The sequence below is a fragment of the Lolium rigidum genome, chromosome 4, assembly GCF_022539505.1.
Source record: "Lolium rigidum isolate FL_2022 chromosome 4, APGP_CSIRO_Lrig_0.1, whole genome shotgun sequence".
NCBI lineage: Eukaryota > Viridiplantae > Streptophyta > Magnoliopsida > Poales > Poaceae > Lolium > Lolium rigidum.
The window spans coordinates 90744949-90767598 of record NC_061511.1 but is presented as its reverse complement, the minus strand read 5'-3'; the positions used below and the strand labels follow the sequence as shown (position 1 = coordinate 90767598).

The window sequence follows — 22650 nt, the reverse complement described above, 5'->3', positions numbered from 1 at the left end:
GCCGGGCCAGCTGACTTAGTTTGACCGGTCAACTATATAGTTGGGCTGGTCCATTAGTTACGTGGGCCGGGCCTAACCTCTAAGGTTGACTGGTCAAAACATTAATGGGCCGGCCCACTAAGCATGTGGGCCGGGCCGAATGCACTCGTTTGACCGGTCAATAGGCGAAAGGGCCGGCCCAAAAAACATGTGGGACCCACTTTCACGGTATCGGGCTGGCCCATTTACCAAGTGGGGTCCACCTTAAAGCAAGTGGGCCGGCCCAAGAAGTTATTGGGCCGGCCCAATTAGCATGTGGGTCCCACTTTCCTGCTATCGGGCCGGCCCATTTAGTACGTGGGGTCCACATTAGATCAAATGGGCCGGGCCAAAAAGCCGATGGCCGGGCCAAAAGCACGAGTGGGTCCCACTTTCCTCGTTAATGGGCCAGCCCATTTAGTATGTGGGGTCCACCATATAGCAAGTGGGCCGGCCCAACAAGATAGTGGGCCGGCCAAAAACACAGTGGGTCCCACTTTCCGGTTAAAGGGCCGGCCCATTTAGTATGTGGGGTCCACCATATAGCAAGTGGGCCGGCCAAAAACACAGGTGGGTCCCACTTTCCCGTTAATGGGCCGAGCCCATTTAGTATGTGGGGTCCACCATATAGCAAGTGGGCCGGCCCAACAAGATAGTGGGCCGGCCAAAAACACGAGTGGGTCCCACTTTCCAGTTAAAGGGCCGGCCCTTTAGTATGTGGGGTCCACCATATAGCAAGTGGGCCAGCCCAACAAGATAGTGGGTCGGGCCAAAAGCACAGGTGGGTCCCACTTTCCAGTTAAAGGGCCGGCCCATTTAGTATGTGGGGTCCACCATATAGCAAGTGGGCCGGCCCAACACGCTAGTGGGCCGAGCCAAAAACACAGGTGGGTCCCACTTTCCTCTTAAAGGGCCGGCCCATTTAGTATGTGGGGTCCATCATGTAGCAAGTGGGCCGGCCCAACAAGACAATGGCCGGGCCAAAAGCACAGGTGGGTCCCACTTTCCTGTTAACAGGCCGGCCCAATAAGTAAGTGAGCCGGCCCAAAATGAAAGTGGGTCCCACACTACTGTTAATGGGCCGGCCCAATCTGCTATAGGGCCCTGGTTGTTTGACTAGTCAACTTGCATTAAATTTCATGAGCCTAAAATCTGATATCAATGATACACACAATTACATACACAAATAAAATAACTAGGAAAATTACAAGGCAATTAATGTGCCCAAATAAAAAAAATTACATAGAATCATTGAGGACTTCTATTAGCATCATCAATAACACGTTGACATTTGGCAATCGCCTTGATTGAATCTTGTGTACTCTTAGTCAACATATCAGCTACAGACCTTAAAGCAGCAATACCATGTCTTTTATAAAGTACAGACCTTGAGATGTTCACTCGTTTGATGAAAAGAATGGTCTAGGTTGACGGCTATGAGAGGATGCATCGAAGAAAGATCGAACTTTTTGTGGGCCTCTCTTCTAATGAAGATTGCTTCATCAGAACTGCATTCTGATAATAATGCAAAAAGAGTTAAACGATGAACTATGCAAACATGTATTAAGCATTGTCGATATGAGATAGTCACAAGTACTAAGCGCAGACTTACATTATATCGTTGCATAGGCTCACGCCGTAACCTTTTTTGCGCTCTATCTTCTACTAAGGACTTCTTCATTACAACCGCATTCTAGTAATATTGCAAACATAGTTACAACGATGAACTATTCAAACATTTGTTATGCAATGTAGATATAAGATAATAACAAGTTGCATAAATAAGACAATGTATGGAACTTGTACTAAGCAGACTTACATCATAATGTTGCACGTGGTCGCTTTGGCGACTATCTTCTAATGATGACTCGCTTCACTAAAAATGCATTCCGGTAATATTGCAAAAATAGTTACAACAATTAACTATTCAAACATGTATTACGCAATGTAGAGATCGGATATAAAGCATGTAGCGTAACATACCGGCTCGCCGCAGTCCTTCTCTTGCGTGCACTAGTCGTGGTCGACATGCCTGTCATTTTAGGTTCAGCCATCAAGTGAAATGCTAATCCTCCTACTCCATTGTCCTTAATCTGTGTTTAGATATCACATTTAAGACCAAGTCAGCTGGTTTAAAATAACAAAAAACTTGAGCTGCCAAATGAATAAGCCAATATTTACCAGATATCAGATTAAAACCAACTAGATGTTGCTTTGCATGAGATACGAATTTCAGACATTCAGATTTAGAGTAGGGTAATGCCAAGGTTTTCCACATAAAGTAAACGGTCATTAAGAATGACCAAATGTCGTGTTCAAATCACCTTCGCAGCTTGCTCCAAGACAAGCATATCAAATAGGCAGAAACATAGTAAAGCATGGATGGCATTGCTATGGCAGGGTTCCAAGTGTTTATCTCTTGCATAAGGAACAATGCATATAGGTTATAGATAATAACGGAAGTAAACTTCCAAAGTTACCAACCAAGAACTCAGATTCCAACCTTCCCTAGCGTCCCCGCTGTTAATGTTGGATATTCTAATAAGTGGTTCGCATGATCAATCCCTAGGAAAAATAACATTGACAAGTTAGTCTACGATAATACAAAGACCGGACATGCACGCAAAGCAATAACTATACAAGTCGTGCGACATGAGCATTCATGGAAAAAAATAGTTATAAGCTAAAGACGAGGTATAAGAGCAAGCAGATTGGAAATGCACATAGCATGATTATAAAAGCAGTGTGAGAATAGCAGACACGAGAAAATAGCTAGCGGCTAGCGGTGAGCTAATGACGTGGTATAAGAACAACCAGATTGGAAATGCCCATAGCATGACTATAAAATTAATAGCATGCAGTAGAAAAACAGTTGGCAGCAAATGAATGGGTCCCCTATAAATATGTGGATGCACACAGTGTCGATAGAATGAACAGGATGGTAGCGACCGGATAATGCTTTGGTACTTGTACAATATTTAAATGAACTTCATGCGAAGTAACACATCAAGAAATTTAATGGCATATGAGATCCGCAAATAACTACACAAAACATGGCTAAAAAAACACCGCGATCTAACGGGCCAGCCGTACTAACCAAGCCGCGGCGGGGTGGACGGGGGCGGCAACTTGCATTCCGGCGGCGGCGAACGCGGGAGACGATGAGTCGACCCTGTTTCGCAGAAGTGGGCGTTAGTGAAGCAGATCTGGTTGGCTGGCAAGGGATTCGGTGAAGTTGATACAGCCGCTGCGCCGAGGTAGTCGGTGGAATAGATCGACTTCTGTGGAGGGGGGGGGGCGCGGTGAAGTAGACACGGTTCCGTTGGAGAGGATACGGTGCGTTGACAGGAAAGGCGTTGATTGCTACGATGTGGATGAGGTCGGCGGTGAAGCAGATCCGTCGGTGGCGAGGTCGGCGGTGAAGCAGATCCGTCGGTGGCGAGGTCGGCGGTGAAGCAGATCCGTCGGTGGCGAGGGCGGCGGGGAGCGGATCAGGTGGGTGGACAGCCAACACGATCAAGGCTACGCTGTGGAGGAGTATGCCGGCGGCGAAGCAAATCTAGTACTGTAGAGAGTCAGAGCTTTGGCGTGTGAGAGTATTTTTGAGCTAATGGGGCGAATGGCTGGTGGGTGGGTGTGGGCCTGTGGGGAGGGTTCGGGATCTAGGCAAGATATTTCATTGTTACCGAATGAGCCCTCCATGGTCGGTGGGTTGTAGCTTCCCGACCAGGGTTAAAAGGGTAAAACTGGTCACGGGATTTTCGAATGGATGCGGCGGGATGATTTGGCGCGCGGCCGAAATTTTCAGTTTCAAGCTACGACAAAAATAATGTTCTTCCCCAGGGAGCTCTCATTTCTTCCTCTTCTCTTTCTCTCTCGAGTCTCTCCCACTCCCCTGGCTCCTCTCCCCTTCTCTCCGGCAGCCTCGCCGGCCGGAGACGAGGCCGACTTCTCTCTGTATATCGTGCACCCTCCGAACTAAATTAATTGATTCAACTTTCCTTAGACGTGTATGTATCTCGAGTAAAAACATGTGTGGATACATCCATATTTAGATAAGCAAAGTTGAGTCAGTTAATTTGGATCCGAGGGAGTTCATGTTGTTGTAAGCTTAGATCCAGTGTTTCCCATGAGCAGTAATGGCGCAATGGAGTCGGGGATCTCGTCATCGGCTTCGGATCCGGCCTATGGTGAATCCGGCGGATCAGATCTCGGCGGATCTTGCCGGCCAAACCCCGATCCGGTGCCATCAAGGTGATGGCGCTAACGGTGAGGCTTGCTTTGGCCGGTGCTTCGGATCCGGCCAATGGGGAAGTCAAGCCGCTAACGTTCACAAGCTCGGGCATACGACGGCGTCATCCGTCTTGCCCGTGAACATCTTGGCCTTTCAGCGGCCCTTCTCAGAGCCAATATGCCGTTGCTGAGGCCCTTCTTCTCCTTCGTCCTGGCGACTACCGGTGTGATGACCCAGCGTACCACTGCATGGTGTAGTACACAAGTCGTTGACATAACACAAGTGAAACACCGTTCCACTCATATTACATCCCTCAGAGTGGTACAACAGAAACATATGCGATTCCAAGATATGTCTATAGAAGTACACACGAGCTGTTTACATAAGATCAACACAACCTCCTACTTTACAGTGAGGTAAAACTTCAAATAAAGCTCCGGAAGAACGACTCGTAGTCTATCTTATTGCTAACTCAAGTTCAAGAGCTACTAGGCTTGCTATAGAAATCTAGCTACTTAGGTGCTATGATTAGGGAAAGGTTCCCTTTTATTACTAGTCTAGGTTTCCATTATAGCTGATGTAGAAGTTGACTCCATTGACTTCTTGGAATGGATTCTTCATCTTGTTGCAGTTGGCTCCTTTGTCTTCGAGTTCCACGGTAGTTTCTCCTTCGGTGCCTTGATCTAAGAAGGGGGTTCAAATGGGATAGAATGAGTACGGGCGTACTCAGCAAGTTCATAATAGGAAATAGGTGTATCATGCACTAGCTACAGCCATAGACCAGAAAGTCATAGGCAAATGCAAGTTTTCATAAACATTTCTTCAAAAGGTTTATTTTATTCTGAAAACTATGTCCGCCAGTCTTCACAGGTTGACCAGAACTTCGTGGAGTTCCTTTCCTGCCGCGTTCGCAGTTCCCTTCCCGGAACAGGGAGTGACAGCCACAATTTGATACACTCTGCAGAGGTGCGTTACTTTTCCCATAAGAGAACTTATCCTTGATGCCTTGCCGAGACGCGTTTCTCGTCCACACTTCCTTGGTGTGGGGCCAGGTGTAAGATCCAAGCCAATCACTGCCTTCTCCGCGACCCTGCAAACCCACCATTTTGTCCGACCCTACACCCCCAGTAGACTTCTCCCGATAATACGGCTTTACTCACGGTGTACTCCGGACAATCCATCATAGATCGTAGAGCTTATCATCACTAATGGATGGGGATTTAAAAGGCTATCCCAACCTATTGCGGCGGTGCCTCCAACACCCCACCGGCCCTACAGATCCGTTGGCGTGTAGAAGGGAAAAGATACAGCTGACTTCCCCAGAGCCATTATAGATCTTATGGTCAACGCGATATGTACGGCGCTAGAATCACTGGACGGCATTGGTACTTAGTCCTAGATGAGTAGTACCCATACAATGGAACCTCCACCATATCAACACATACGATGGTTCCATTGCCCACCACATAGTCATATTCATAATTGTAAAATAATACTTTGATTTTCAATGCATGAGTGATAAGTATAGTACTTTGCATATAGTTTGATACAAATAATCAAATGACATGAGCAAGCGATGAACTTGCCTTTCTTGACTGCAAGATTATGCAGGCAAAAGCTTCGATACGTGATAATTCCAAATTCTGAAATACCATCATCGTCCGGTAAGGACAATGTTTAAAGAACTCGCAAAGATGCTATAATGCATAGTATGAGATGCAATCATCCCGAGCGTAACCTAACCTCGATGATTTAGGATGTATGAGTTGTAAAGATTTCTTTAGGATTGGTTGCATTTTAGAATGGTTCTCAAACAAGGTTCTTATTAGGGTTTGGTTATATTAGCATCATAACCAAGTGATATAAGGCATCATAACAATCATACACATAAGAATAGTGATGGAATAGTATGTAAAGAACAGTTGTCAATTTTAAGTGTTACAGATCATGGTTGATGATTACTTATCCTATACTTCAAAAGAATAACTTTTGAAGAACATGTTCTTTAAGAAATAAGAAGTATTTCAAATAAGAACTATGGCTTCTATGGTTTGATTGACATTTGTACTTCAAAAGAATAACTTTTGAAGAACAGGTTAAATAAGAATATGAACTACTATACATAGGAGCTATGGCTTTCTAGGGTTTACTATTGGATTCATTTAGTTCTCTAAATTAAGTGGATTATCATTCCTAAGTGGGGTTTAGTTGAATAGGAGCATGTGATGTGAATTGCTACACAAGGTTGGTACTAAGGTTTATCCTTATGGTCCTACTAAATTATGATGGTTGAGGTTGATCCTAATGGTGTGGTATATAGGATAGTGGTCAATGGTACTAATTCAATTAACAAGTTAGGGTTTATACCTAGGTGACACTAGGGAATCATATAGGTTTTAATTAAGAATAGGGACATGAAATGATAATCTCATGTGACTTGGTTTTATGCTAGTGGATCATAAGCATGCATTCATTTGTTTCTTACTAGGGTTTTATAGGTATAGGTGAAGTGGATATGATCACATGGGCTAAACCCCTAGGGTTTTAGGATTGCAACTATTAAGGATGAACACATGAAATAACGGGATCCAGTTTCTAACTTAGAATAAAACTAAGGTTTCTAAATTATGATCCAATTCTTAAAGTAATACTTGGTACTAGAACTAATGTGATTAAGTACTTGAAATAGAGTTATTAATAATTTTAACATGCTATAAATTTTTAGAGGGTTTAAGAATTAAAATAATTACTAGTTAGGGTTTCATTAGAATTCAGGGTTTCCTAATTATTGTTAGGTTTTAAAGTATTTAACTGGTTAACTTAAGAATGTTTAAGTAAATAATTGTTGAGCTATCAAAATGATATTAGCTTTTACTATTTTCTTGAGTTATTACTATTTAAAGAAAATAAAAATAGTAATTTGCAAATTAGGGTTTATGGATTACCACTAACAATTAAATTAATGCAAATATGGTAAATAAAATTAATCTTAACATTTTACTTAGTTAATGAATAGTTAAAATTTAAGTTTGGAACTTAATTATTTATTGAATTCAATTTGCATTTTAAATAAATGGAAAGGCATAATTAAAGAAGTTAAAAATAAATGAATTTTTATTTTGACACACATTTTTGTTTTATATTTTATTTGAATAGAGTTTATTTTTGTGAACATTTTGATATATTATTCATAATTTTCTGAGTTGAAATGAATTTTCTAGAATTTTGCAAAGTCTCAGCAATTTTCTGGAATTTGAAATTTCTCCTATAAATGTTGAAACACTACCCAGCCATCCAGGGGGTCTGAGAGGGGCAAATGAATCTGGGTCGTTGATTTTGCCCAGCCACATCCCACTTTTCACTACAGCCGTTCGATCGGTAGTTTTTCTTCTCACTCGTTCAGCTTTTCATGGAGTCCATGACGCATGGGGCCAGGTACTTGCGGGGACCAACCGTCAGAGACATCCACAAGTGCTCGTTGATGTCGCCTTCCATCTCGAGCCGCGAGGTGAGAGAATGTAGATCGAAGGAGCTCCCAATCCTGGCCTCGCACCTCGCTCCCCAATCCCCGTCCCTCTTTTCCTCACCCAATCCTCGATGACCCCTCTCCTCCTCCCAATGGTGGCGCGCCGCCTGTGGCAGGCCGGAGGAGGCGACGCGGACGGGTGGCGGTGCGCGGTGCGGGACGGTTGCGGTTGGAAGCAGCGGCGGCTTGCACCGTCTGCCGACCGACGGGGACGCTTGGACGCGGCCGCAGCGGCGGCAGAGAACGCGCGCCCGAGCGAGGGCGGCTGGATGCGGCGGTGGAGGCTCGCCGGACGGCCGGACGGCCGGACGCGCGGCCGCTGGCCGGACGCGGCGACGGCTGGACCGGCAGTGGCCATGGCGCATGCCCGGCTCCGATTCGCCCGCCACCTGCGCTGGACGCGGCACGGGCTGCCTCCGGAGACGCTGAGCTCCGGCGACTACGAGCTGCTCCAGTTCCTATATGCCTCCCTCCCGGAGCCGCCGGTCTCCACAGTCCCCTCCCTCTGCTGCGCCGCCGACGGAGACAAGACCGACCGCGTCAGCCGCCTCCCGGACCATATCCTCCGCCGCATCCTATCCCTCCTACCGGCCAAGGACGGCGCGCGCACCACCGTGCTCTCCTCGCGCTGGCGCTGCCTCTGGCACTCTGCGCCGCTCGTCCTCGCCGACACCCACCTCCTCCCGGGGGCGACGCGGGGGTTCGGCCCGCCCGCGCCGGCGCCGCCTCGCGCGCCGTCACCAACGCCGTCTCCGCCGCCCTCGAGGCACATCCTGGGCCCTTCCCCTTCGTCAGCCTCTCCTGCAGTTTCATCGCCGGCGCCGACCGCCCCGTGCTCGCGCGCTGGTTCCAGCACCTTGCCACCAAGGGAGTCGACGTGCTTGTCTTCGTCAATCGCCCCTGGCCCCTCCCCGGCCTGCGCCTCCCTTCCTCGCTCTTTAGCTACGCCTCCCTCCGCAAGCTCTGGATCGGTGCCTGGGTGTTCCCGGACACCACCACGCTCCCGCGCGAGGGTCTCTTCCTCTGGCATAATAAGACCGCCATGAGCAAAACGAGCACGACGGTCAAGATTGGCCATGCCCCTAAGCTGAGTTTGCTGGGATACCTGGAGCCAGGAGTGCACACCCTGCAGATCGGCGAAACCATCATCAAGGTACGCGCGTCGCGCGATGCCATGTCAACTCATTTCTCAGTTTCCAATCCTTCCTTTCATGGACGGAATATGAGTCTGGATTGCAATTGCTAGATACAACAAATAATTGCAGTTTGGGGGAACATGGGGTTGGGTTGTTTAGGATCTCCGGAACAGCGATCAACCGATGATATGACCAAGAAAAACGCAACCAGTAAGAGGAATTTTGAAAGAGGGTATGCCGGCGTTAAGTATACTATAGGCTTCTCTTATAGTGCACATAGTTTAGCCATGCAAAGTTGCAAACCAAGAGGAAACCATATGAAATTCATGTCTTTCAATCTCTTGCTACGCAAAAAAAAAAAAATTACAATTCTACTCCTATTTTAGAATGCAACTCATTTTTGTATTAAACACATATCAGAGCAACCACTGGTTATCATTTCGTCATGCTTACCACATAATAAGGTCTGCAATTATCAGGCTATTAGGGCATGTCTGGTTTGCAGCAGCCACACTTTCTTGTGCAGTTACCCTATTTGTCATTAACTCAATTGCTAGCCAACTTTCGCCACAAGTGTGGTTACCAATTAACCCTTCCTTCATGTTTGGCAGAAAGTAAATTGTCTTGCATACCAATAAGTTTTGAAAGGCCCTTGAAAAATAATCATGCAAGTAAACTACTAGAACAATTGCAGAGGGAAAAACTGATAGTGTCATATCTTTACCCATTTAGTATTCTACTGCTAAATCTAGACAATCGTATTCTGATAAACTGGATTTGTTCCTTCTGAACTTAGCATGCTGACATAGAAGTAGATGTCACTAAACTTTTGACCAGCTCAGGGAACCAGTCCCTACATGTCATGCCTGATGCATGAGGGCAGTCTCCAACGAAATAAACAAAGTAGATGGGGGTGGGGAAGGAGGGGCCTCTTACCTTTACATTGTAACCAGTGGATCATCCTAAATGGATGATCTAAAATAAGTCGGACACGTAAAAGGCGTAGTACCCTGCTGATCACCGTATAATCACTACACGATAAGCTGGTAAGGTAACTGCAAATACAGTTTGCCGAATTTGTGAAAACTGCATGCCTATCGTGGGTGACTGATTTGTGCTCTTTGGGTGCATCGCAGGCTGGAACAAAGGCGAGCACAAGCACCACTGTCTCAAGCGTCCAGATATTGGCCTTGAAATTACAGTTCGGAGTCTGCAGTGAAGTCAAGATGCTTCCCAGCTTCCTCAGATGCTTTCCTAGCGTTAAGACGTTGATTGTCCAGGTAATACTCCCTTGCCCCTTCCTTCAATTCTACATGTGTTGTTCAGGCCACTACATTGCATCAGATTGCTGCTGTATAATCACCACAATGTGCAGCTGAACTGTTTCCTGACTTAAAATTGCAGTCTGAGGAAACTCTTGAACCCACTAGCAAACTCAGTGTCAAGTCCTGGAAGGGCACAGGTCCTATTGAGTGTGTCCAGTCGCACCTCAAGACTTTGCTTTTCCGCAAGCTGCAAGGGAATCGTAACGAGTTCAAATTCCTGACTTTCATTGCTGAGAATGCCCAGAAGCTGGAGAAGATGTACATTGAAGTAAAAATGGGTCTAAGTCGCACCACGAAGGAAGTGATGGCTACCAAACTGAGGGCTCTTAAGTCTGCTAATTGGGCTAGCAGGGACTGCGAAATGCTATTCAGGACAAGTAAAGTTCTTAGAGGAGGTACCATTTGGAGCATCGAAGTTGGTACATGTTTATCACTTGATGATCCACTTTACTTAAAGTGAATGTCTGGGACTCCAATGGGCCCGCATATTCCAACACCCAAGATGCCACCACCAATGTTGGGTACTTGCTGTGTTAGAGAGAGTCCTACTACTAGCATCAGTAGATTTATTTGCTGTTATTTCTCCTATAAATGTTGAAACACTACCCAGCCATCCAGGGGGTCTGAGAGGGGCATATGAATCTGGGTCGTTGATTTTGCCCGGACGCGGCGACGGCTGGACCGGCAGTGGCCATGGCGCATGCCCGGCTCCGATTCGCCCGCCACCTGCGCTGGACGCGGGACCCGACGGCGGCAGCTGGACGCAGCAGAGCGGCGGTAAGAAGACGCGGTCAGGCGGCAGTACGGGCTTCTCCCTCCATTGCTGACGAAATCGTGCCAAAAGGTTAGTACTCCATATCCTCTTGAGCCCTATCTTTATCCCTATTTCTATAGCAGATTTACGTCACCCTTGGCCTTTTTAGTTGGTATTAGGATCTGAAGTATTCTCCATCTACATGCTTCCAGGACTGCCTGCACCACCTCTCATCTTCCTCCCGATCAAGATCGTGCCAAAAGGTTAGTACTAAAGATCCTCCTGAACCTCTTTATCCCCTTTTCTATTGCAGATTTACCTCACCCTTGTCTTTTTAGTTGGTCAGGCCATTTGTAGCAGAGATGTTCATGGGGCTAGAAGGTAAACTATGTATGACCATTTATTTACGTTTTTGTGTTCCTGCGATTGGTTACTAACTGAGGTGTTGGGCGAGCACATTATTAATTTGATTCCGATGGCATTTGCTAGGAATAAACCTTTGTTGAGGCATTTTTACATTAATATGAAGGTAAATGATTAGCTCCCGATGCATTATATGTAGATTTTAGGTTCGGATCATCCTGAAAATAAATTCTCCATGGTCCTTTAGACTTCAGTAGCATGGTTCTCAGATACTAATATTTAACGACTATGGTTGCACATGCAGGACCATTTTACCAGCTCTTGTAAATATATGAACATTAGTTTTAGGGCTTTGACATGCTTATCTTAAATATTACGATTCTCCAGCACACGAGGCCATCAGTATGACCATTCATTCTTCTATTTGTACACTAGATTGGTCTTCTGGAATCCACTACTGCTGTGAGCTTTGGAAAAGGGGACTCGAACAAACTTTTGGAGTACAAAGTAGATCTTGCAGAAGCTCTATTCTACTCATTCCCCTGAAACATTGGATAGTATTTTCTCCAGATATTGTAGGTGTCTTGTGCCAGTCATGGAATACCCTTTAACCTTGTTCTTATTTTTCTTATAGATAGTCTACTTTGTGGCTAATCTTTCAGGCCTAAAGAGAATATTATTTTGAGGTGCTTATGTATGTTGTCATGAGAAAATTGGATCGTTTTGATATTTCCAGAACATGGCTTCTCCTGATAACTACATGTTTCTGCATTTCAGATCTCCGAGTTTCTTCTTGGGTGCCCTTTTCCACAATGTTGGAGGGATAATGCATTTGGTTTATATTTCAGGTGTCGTCAGCTATACCAAGCAGCTAGACAATATGTATCCTCCAAAGCTGCCCTTTATCAGATGCTTTAGTACAGACTATTGATATAAGAGAATGCAAGTTCTGTCTTTTTGTACCCTTCGTGGGTGACATGGCTAACTATTGTACTCTCTGTCTCTAAAAGGCTGCTCAACTTTGTGTAGATATGGAGGTATATAGACATATTTTAGTTATAGATACATCCGTATCTACAAAAATTTGAGCATTCTTTTTTAGGATGGAGGGAGTACAAGATTATTGGTCACTTCTCATTGAAACAAATATAAAAATTCAGAAATTCTGCAGTCTTGATTTCAAGATTTGAAGTGAACTAGCTGTCTTGAAGTGATTCATATAATTGGAACCTGAATTGTGTAAAAACTGAATTATATAAAAAAATTACTTCTCTTAGCAGTCCCCTTTGTTTGTATTAAGCTTTTGATTCATATAATTGGAACATATAAAAAATCCGCAGTTTTGAAGTGAATTAGCTGTCTATATGCTTTTTGTGAGAACTATGTCCATGTGCTCAAGATGATAGGATGTGAATCTGCTATATAATTTAAGGTTATATGCTTTAAATTATTTTGGGGGAAGATGCTGCATCAATCATACAATTCAGGTTTAGAGAGATTAGGAATGAAAATAGAAGGGGCCATACACATACAAGATCACTTGTGCACTCTGTTCCTAGCTTAGATCTGGTGGAGATGCTTAGCTATGATATTATGTTTGTGTTAGGTCATATATATAGCCTGAATGCATGCTTTGTGTTAGGTCATATGTAGCCTGAATGTATGCCTCTTTCCTCTTAAAATGTCTTACTGAACTGAATCCAGGAACACTTCCTTATTTAGTAGGAATTCCTTCCCTTCGCCTACATCTTGTAATTTGTAACTGATGTCCGTTCCATATAATTTGGTGTTCAGGTTAAAATTTGTAGCTCTTATATTGATAGGGACAGTTCGACACAGCTTGGATGCTATTGTCTGGCATGGTAGCTTTAGTCCTGTTTTCCCCTTCTGCTATTGTTTATCATTAGAGCTGAAAATTGTTTCTCAACCAGAGGAAATACAACTGCGTTGTTCTCTTACATTTTTTAAGGCTTTTATTTCCATGTAGAGATGTATTTTAGCTTACACCGGCCTGACCTTATATATTGCTGCATCTTTTGTTTATCGCTACAACTGATATGAGTACCAATTTTGCAAATGGAAAAAACTCTATATTGCAAGCCATGCCACTATGCCAGTATGGCAATATCTGACAGTTATTGGTGTCATATTCCCTCCTGAAATCAGCATTTCCCTATTTGTAGGAGCGTTGGCAAGGTTGCTCACCAATGATCTGGAAGTGTTTCGTTCTCAGTACTTGCATGATAGAGAAAGAAACTGGTTATTCCTAATTCCTAAATGTGCTATTGCAGATCCAAGGTGAGCTCATCCTATTTTGTTCATTAAATTTCAGGCGAAAATTCATCTCCCGTTCATAAACATTCATTTTTTATGTAATTATTTCAGTGATCATGAACATTTGTCTTGCTTTGCTACTAGCTATGATTCCGTACATCTGTGCATTTAGCTTGCAACAATATAAGCACCGGTCCATTTTGTTGTGGAAGTGCTTGATAATGTACAATTAACTGTGCCAATGACATGCTTATGTGCAAAATGTTTTCTATTGGGTATCAACACAAAACCTGTAGTCCTTTAGGCTACTTCCTACTGGTTATCAATAGAAAATCTATAGTTTTTATTTTCTAAATGGGTTATTGGAAAGAGGATACTCCATGTGGTTCTTTTCCCCATTTGTGCTTTGTTCATCAATATGCACCGGAGATGTTTAATATATGTAACTTGCAGAAATTTAATGTCCTATTCTCCTTTGTAGGTCCCTGAGTTGGTTAGTGTTTACAGTATTTTGCTCATCGCGGCCCATCATAGGAATCAGCGAGCGGTGGCTCAAGCGATACGGGGCAGGGGGCGAGCGTCAGACGGTGCAGCAAACAGGACATGCGGTAGGAATGGCGGTCAAGACCACGCGTGCAGCTTGGGGAGTGGACCATCTACGAAGCTCGATGGGCCTGCTGCATCTCTGCCTTTCAGAAGTGGCCACCGCCATTGATCCTCCTCTAACGCAGGAGGGTCCTCCTCAAATCATGGGGGAGGGCGGCCGGAGAGTGCAAGCGGAGGTGGGAGGCGCTTGTGGTGTAGTACAAGGTGGGTGCAGCGTTGGGATGTATGGTTTGGGGTATCAACGGAGCACCACTCTGCAAGTGTTCTGTATCTGCGAGCCTGCGATGTCTGTCATTCTACCTCTGTTTCAGGTGAGATGCTCCTGTTATTTTTTTATTCGGGTAGGCAGAATAAGGAAGGCGCTAGCATATTTCATCGTGTTAAAAGCCTAGGTACACATAGATTACATACTAAAACATATAGATGCTGCCTAGATTAATCAGTAATCAGTTAGAGAATGTTTATTAGTTGCAGCCTAGGTAGACACAAAGTTTCTTGCATTGGTGGTCCCAAGAACTTTACTCAAAACAAATGTCTTCCCTTCAAAATTATCTCTTTACTAATCTACCTTTTTTTTGCATATGCTGGTCCATTTTTTGTTCATTACCTTCATATGGTTTCCAAGGAAGATAAATTGATTACGTACCTTTGTTTTCTGAATATTAGGTGAGCCACTCACTACAACCAGCTACCCTCTATCCATGCTGTTGTGTAAATGTTTCATTTTCTTTATTGCAGTAATGTTCCCCAAAGATTTATAGTTCACGGATGCGGTGGTGTGGGACAGGGAGTAGATGAAAGTGTAATAAGAGGATCACGGCGCTTGCACACCCATTGAATATTTTCAGAAGGTTCGCGATCAAATTCCCTTCCATATAGATCTTGAGTGTAGCAGAAAATATGTCATGATAGGCCTGCATGAGGTAAATCAGAGTGAGCCAAAGGGAAATGTATATGCACTTACCTATTCCTATACCACCCACTATGGAAATTTAGTGAAAGGATTCTCCAAAAAGAATTAGCTACAGAATTACGCAATTAGACATTGAGTATCCATGTGTGGGTACAACTGCAAATATTTAATTGGAAGGACCAAAATGCAGATGGACTCTTTAATTCATTTGAAGAAATTAGCTCCTCTCACAATTTATCAATAGAAAGCTCTTAGCCGCTTCACTGAGATACATGCCAAATCATCTCTGCTATCGGTTTGAACCCTATGTTTTATGACCAGCTTTTGTGTATTCATGGAAGTGGGAGGATCCACAATCTGCCTCACAGACATTTTTATGAATGTGTTTCTAGGATTAGTTAATTTAAACTCAGTTTATTTGATTCTCACGGTTCTTCAAGTAAATTGAATATTTTTTTGTTTAATGTCAGTCTATATGTGTTCTTTGATGTGATGAATTGCTATGTTCTACGGCTCCAAGTCTAAAAGGAATTAGAATTATTGGGTGACTGCCATATTCTTGTGTGCCTATTTTACTTTAGTTATTTATTAGTAAAAGAGAGAGCCAAGCCAAAGAAACATGTTTTGTGATGTGTTTCTGTCCACCATTTTCATCTTCCTTTTTTTTCCTTTCGCAGGTCTTTCATGTGCAGCTGCCAATGATGTGGTATTGACGATGGTTATGCACACAGGTTCTAGAGACTACTGATCTTAGTAACAATGTACTTGCCTCTCCATTCCTAAGCGCTTTGTAGTTCTTTGATTAACTCAGTAGAATACGTACTGGGCCATTTGTGAATCCTTTTGGTGCTGAAGATGAGAAGGTGCTTCTTATGAACAACCCTGAAGATATTTCTCCTCCTACGTGCTCGACAGGTGAAGCATGAACAGCTGGTACATGATGTCCACCTAGGTGTGAGCTAGGTGGAGGCGTGAATTGAGCGAAGGCTGGCGGCGCGAAAGCGAGCGTGGGTCACGGGCGCAGCTGAGCGGTCACCAGCGTCGAGTAAGTGATTTCTTTATTTTCATAAGATGTAATGTCTTCTGTTAAGATGAATTAACCATGGATGAATAGAGGTTGGCGGATGGGTCCAGGTTTGACCACCAAATTCTGAATATGTAGCATTTGTTCTATCTGGATAAATAACATATTTATTAATTGGAACCTTGAGTTAGGAGATTTCTAGGGAGCAAAAACTGAAGTGTTTTCAGTGATATCACTGATCTGCAAAGAGCGTGCCAACTCTACGGTAGTTGGCTGTTTCTTTGTATGTTATAAATAGGTTCTAAAAGTGGTCTTGGTGAAAAGTGTAGTTCCATAAATAGCTTTAAACCATTTATACTGGATCGGAGATTGTACCATATTTAGTACCATAAATTGACCCTCATATCATTAGGATTTTGGTTCCATGATGATAGGTAAGGTTTTGAAATTTAATGTCCTCTTCTCCTTTTCAGGTCCCTGAGTTGGTTAATGTTGATTTTGCTCAGGCACGGTCCATCTTAGGGATCAAAGAGAGGTGGCTCAAGTGATACGGGATGGTGGCGAGCAGCGGCGACCGCAGCGGACGGTGCAGCAGACTGGACATGCTTTACAAATGGCAGTCAAGACAACATGTCTTGGGGAGTGGTGCGCCTGTCAAGCGACAGCGTCTGATTCCGACACAACAAGGTGAGCTCTTCCCAAATCCTCTTTGTTTCTATCTCTGTCTCTTTCCATCAAGCTTGTGCGATGTGCTATACTTTCTTATCTTTTATTAGATAATTGTTGGCACTTTCAAGGACCCATTACACCTCCCCGCGGAATTACTTGATATGTTGTGCAGCGTGAGACCCATTACACCCCCTGTGGACCCATTACACTTCCAAGGGCTGCATATAGTGTTGTGAGCCTTCCCAGTGGCATCCTTTTTAGTCTATTGATTTGAGGCTATTGCTACCTACCGTGTAGTTTCATGCCTATGCTCTGACTTGTTCAAGACTTCTTTTTTCTTATATTGTTTTCAGGACTATCAATCTCCATGGGCGCCATGTCCCCCTTCTTGAGCTCCTTCCCCTGTCACAGTGGAATTAGCTATGCATCGGCGTCATCTGGCCGCCAGCGCGTCTCTGACTCTACTAGCTTCGGGCGGCAGAAGGAGCGACGGGGTCCGAGGCGAGCAGCACGGCGGCACGCCACGTCCGACCTTGGCTAGGAAGGAGAGCAGGTGTCCGCGGCTGACCCTTCTTCTCCCTCCCCCATTCTTTTCTGCCTTCAATATCTGTTTCTTTTCTTTGAGTCGGTTTTCATGTACTCCGGTTCTGCGTAGGCTGAAGGTGAATTGCCTCTTTCTTGATTTCCTGTTCATGTGCTTGGGTTCCGCATAGTTGGATGTTGTGTTTTTCCTAGCTCACAAAACTGATTGAGCTTTCTACCTTCGAACTTTAGTATATTGGCATATTGGCCACGCTTCGGTTTAACTTATATTTTTGGTCTCACTAAATTAGCATGTTGGTCGATCCAGCCATGCAGCGAGAGGAGCCGATGTATGCGGTGGCATTGGCCGGCCAATATATGGTATCGGAGATATCACATCCGTTTACTTCTCTCTCGCAAATGTTGCTGGCTATATCATAGTTGTACCACAAGTTCACTTTGTCTGCCTCCACCTTGATGCCTTTGTGCTGTGCTCTCCGTGCATTCCTAACGGAGTATAAATGGTTTTAGGATTTAGGGTTGTATAGTTCATATATTCTTTATGCAAAAAAATTCTACTGATTTTTCTTTGGGATACCACTCTTTAGATTGCCTTGAAGAAATATTATATTCTATTTTCTCTCGATTTCATTGCTGCTAATAAAATGGCTTTTGGATAATATAGTGTAGACCATCACCTATGCATTCGGCTGACAGTGCTCCACCTTGATGCCTTTGTGCTTTGTGCTCTCCGTGCATTCCTAACATAGTATAAATGGTTTTAGGGTTTAAGGTTGTATAGTTCATATATTCTTTATGCGAAAAAATTCTACGATTTTTCTTTGGGATACCACTCTTTAGATCGCCTTGAAGAAATATTATATTCTATTTTCTCTGATTTCATTGCTGCTAATAAAAAGGCTTTTGGATAAGGTAGTGTAGACCATCACCTATGCATTCCACGGCGACAGTGCTGAGTATATATGACAGCTTCTGATGTTTGTGACTATCTGTGCATGACCTCGGTCTGCCAGTCACTATGGTGACCAATTGAGTAATTGACCACAGGTTGATAGACTGGTTCTACCATTCAGCTTAGTAGTCAACTTATTCCTTTTGCTTGAATCTTCTTTGATAATGAATGACAAAAAGATTCTGGATTGTTCTCGTAATTGCCTTTCAAGAAAATGAACCCTCCACGTGCAAATATGTAATTATCCCTTGAAAGATGCTAAATTAAATTAAGATGCACAACCTAAGTAAATTCCATGTTTAAATGCTAAAAATTAAATTAAGTCTTTGTTTGACTGACATATACAAATCTTGAGTTCTCAACTGTTCAATAAAAAATAGCATTGTTCTGTTTTGAATTTGTTAATCCATCCCAGTGCTGAGAGCTCCCGCACTGTGCGGGGTCTGGGGAAGGTGTTAGTGGCAAGCCTTACCCTCACGAAGTGCAATGTGAGGAGACCGCGACTCGAACACTGGGACCTCTCGGTCACGAGCGGTGAGGCTCTACCGCTGCACCAAGCCCGCCCTTCCAATTTGTTAATCCATCCCCCGCAAAAAAAAAGAATTTGTTAATCCATGAGCATTCTTTTACAATCTGTTATTTCTATGCTCCCAAGTTGTTTGTTGCTGAGAAAATTTGATTTTCGTGAGGGGTAGATCAAAGGCAATCTCCTGAACTAGGTGCCATCCAAGCTACCTTTCATGGTTCTCTTAGATTATTTGCAATATTGTGTAGTTTGTGTCATGTATCTATTTCTTAAGAGCAAATGCACTGTCCTAAATTATTATAAAGAATGGAGAAGTCGTGGCATGCAGTGCGTCTCATCTTGCTAATGGTTTTCCTCTGTGATTTCCTCTGTGCACATGGCAACACTGACGGTAGTACAATCTTATTACATATTTGTAGTTTGAGGATAGAACTGTCGGTAGTCCTTCAGTTGAACTCTTCTTGAGAGAAGAAATTTAATATTTGCGATTATCAATCCTCTCTGTGTTGCAACAGGTCAGAGCTTATAGTATGCCTACTGCAAATGTTAATGCAAAATTGATGTTTTGAACATTTGCTCTCTATCTCTACGACTTCGTTTATTGCAATCCTTAAGTATGTCTCTCGCAAATTTACTCAAATGAATTTCCTTTTTCCCTCCCATTCCGTAGTATCCGATACTTTCTCTGCATTACTACCGATTGAGTTTATTCATTTAACTTAAGAGTGGAATTAACCACTGAATTGCTTGGCTGATGTACTTGATGCGTACCTCTTTTCGTTGAGCATACTTGCACCATTTGCTAACACAAAAAAAGTTTAAATTGGAGCTTGATTATATTTAGCTAGCTAGGCTGATATTAGCTTTAGTAAATCTGTAGATATATAGGAGATAGGATGGTTGCCAAAGCTAGACGTAGAGAAAGGATGGGCCGGACAGACCAAAGGGTCACCTCGACAACGTGCATGCACGGTGGTGCCTCGCCGTGGATGTTCCCAAGCGGGCAAGTGGCACAACCAACTCAAAAGGTGTGAATCCGATTGTGTAGAATTCAGTTTGAGCAGGTGCCTCTTAGAGTCGGTTCTACGAGTGAATGACGAAACATATGTGATGTGTGGATGATAACGAGTATGCATGCCCATGTTGTGTGTGCATGTTTTGGATTGAATGCATGGTGCTGGTCCTGGATTGTTGTGTTTAGATAAGCATTGGATATTTATGTATGTACCATAACTGAGTTAGGAATTTCTTCAATATCGTGAGAAACACATTTGTACGCAAGGCTGGTACATCAAGTGTAAAATTAATGACTCTTACGGGTATTGCTCTTTCTTACCTGTCCATTGGTTATATCCGAGTGTGGGGCCGATCATTGGGTCTACATGTTATCTTGGGTTCCCTTTGAACTTTTTACTTTTTTGAACTTCTGTGCAATTTCGGTTGCACTTGATTTCGTTGTTCGGGTTGAATGTTATGTATGTTGTTTCCAGTTTCCAAAAGAAATGTCTTCCGGCCTTGACCGTTACCAGATCTGCGTAAAAGTGTTTGTCCAGATTCTCCTCGCACGGCCGCGCCGTGGCAATCTTCCTTGTTAAGTATTATGGTCGTGGGGTTTTCCTTGAAAAATACTTATATGAGCTACTATTTCTCTTTTGCCTTTGCGTTGAAATTGTCATATCTAATTGCAACACCTTGATAGAATGTTGTGTCTACAATTATACTAAAACATTTATTAAATTTCAAGCTAATGTTTAATACTAAATAAGCTAAAACTTATAATTTAAATTTTGCTCTGATTCTGCCATTTGCGCGATAGCGCAATGTATCCCCAAAACTATTCCGAGGGGCGTTTCCATCTGGTCATCCAATCCCCAAAACGATTGTACTCGATGCAAGAGCTCTGCTCCAACCTTCGGTACTAAAATAAGCCAAACCCTATGGTTAGCCTCCGCCATTTGCGCGATAGCGCAACAGGTTTTATTTGAAAGTTATTAAAACATCGTGCATAGGTACACTTAAACATTGCGATGAAAGACAAATGTGCAAGTGATGAAATAAGAAATCGCAGCCACTTAACCATAATATTCCCGTGATAGCAAGTGGATTACGCAAAGGAAAGTGGAAGAGATATCGAGAGCATTACCCACATGAGAGTTCAAGGGCCGTCGAGCAATGCGTTAACACGCCCCGTCGGATACTATTGTACTCGATGGAAGAGCTCTGCTCCAACCTTCGGTACTAAAATAAGCGGAACCCTATGGTTAGCCTCCGTCATTGCGCGATAGCGCAACGGGTCATCTAGTTAACCTAAATACTAAATGTACCGGTTCGGGCTGTACCCACAGTCACTGACTGGTGGGCCTGTTGACTGAGTCAATTGCCACGCGGGCAACGACCAGTCAATAGAGATGAGGTGGCGGTGCCACGTCGATCTCGCCGGAGAGGTCGCCGGTGATGCTCCGGCGAGCTACGGAAACGACAATAGGAACTCCCAGAGACTACCTAACCTAGCGCGTTCGAACCAGGGTGCGATGCTGAACACACGAGCGTGAATGCGACCACCCAAAGGTCACCGGAGCACCGCCGGTGAGCTCATCTGCGGCGGCGCGGCTCAGCCAAAATGCCAAATGGGGCTAGGATGCAAGCTAGGAAGCGAGAGCTGGTCCTACAGACGCGCCAACTCACCGTGAAGCTCAAGGTGTGGTCGGCTCCGGCGATGGTCGACGGAGACGACGGCGATTGATGATTTCCTGGCGAACCCGAGGGAAAGGGAACGCCGAAATTCCTCCTCGACTTGGCTGCCCTTGATGCTCTGCTCCTCCAGGGTGATCTACGCGGCCAAGCGCGTCGACTGAGCCACGCTATGGACTCCGGGATGGCTTGTACCGTCGGGTTCGTCATCGACGCCGGCGACAGTACATGGAAGATTACGAGAGATAGAGAGGTTCTGGGAAGGAATGGATGGGCGGTGAGGTACTAGGGTTTCCTGGAGAAGCTCTTGACCTATTTATAGAGCCCGGCAAGGTCAAATTAGGAAGTTCACCGCCGGCGACGGCCGAGATGTGGCGGTGCCATTGTTACTGCAAATGAGCACGAATCGGGACGCAATTAGATAGGCTCGGACGCGAAAGGATTTGGGCGCGGTTCTGAGATTTCTGACGACGTCCAGGGCGTCCTTATCGCCGTCGTGGTCGTGGCCTACTGGCGCAGGCGTGCTGTCGATGCCGTAGAGGAAGACGACGAAGATATATCCTCCCACGATTTTTAAAGCAGCCGAAACGGTATTTGGTTCGGGCTGGGCTGCACCTGGGCTGTGGTGGTGGGTTGGTCCTGGGCTCAGCTGCTGGGCTCAGCTGCTGGGCTGCACGGCCAGGTAAGCGAGGTAAGCCCCCTTTTCTTTTTCTCTCTTTACTATTTTCTGTTTTGAATTTGCTATTTGAATTCAAATTTGAATTCTGTTTTGTTCTGCAGGTTCTAAATATTTGAATATCAAAACAATTTGATAATGCTACCTACTGTATGTTTTGTTTATAAATAACCATATTACAATTGATTTATTTTGTGTTCTTATGAGACATAATCCAAAATTCAAAATAGTTATGAATTTAGGGTTTATTTAAATTGCTTTTTAATTTAAGATTCAAATCTGTTTAATGATTTGGAATTTAGAATGTGTGCAAGGTGAACAAATTATAATTTTCTAGTGCTTAACCATAGTGATTATGCACATATAGTTCAATTATGGATAGGGTTTAACAAATGGTAAAGGTATGGGATAGGTTCATGA

General features: G+C 44.0%; 1 protein-coding gene, 1 long non-coding RNA gene and 1 pseudogene across 2 annotated transcripts; all 3 read left to right on the top strand.

The window, feature by feature from the left end:
- Positions 1-7849: 7849 nt before the first annotated feature.
- On the top strand, positions 7850-10699 carry LOC124647358 (annotated as a pseudogene).
- A 1380-nt stretch (positions 10700-12079) lies between these two features.
- LOC124647357 lies at positions 12080-14628 on the top strand. The gene is made up of 3 exons (XM_047187317.1): positions 12080-12204; positions 13540-13654; positions 14112-14628. The coding sequence occupies exons 1-3, from the start codon at positions 12096-12098 to the stop codon at positions 14626-14628; spliced, it is 741 nt and encodes a 246-aa protein (XP_047043273.1). The 5' UTR covers positions 12080-12095.
- Positions 14629-15020: 392 nt separating this feature from the next.
- On the top strand, positions 15021-16184 carry LOC124650401. The gene is made up of 3 exons (XR_006986988.1): positions 15021-15087; positions 15827-15910; positions 16065-16184. It is a non-coding gene; the product is annotated as an uncharacterized LOC124650401 (long non-coding RNA).
- Positions 16185-22650: the final 6466 nt, after the last annotated feature.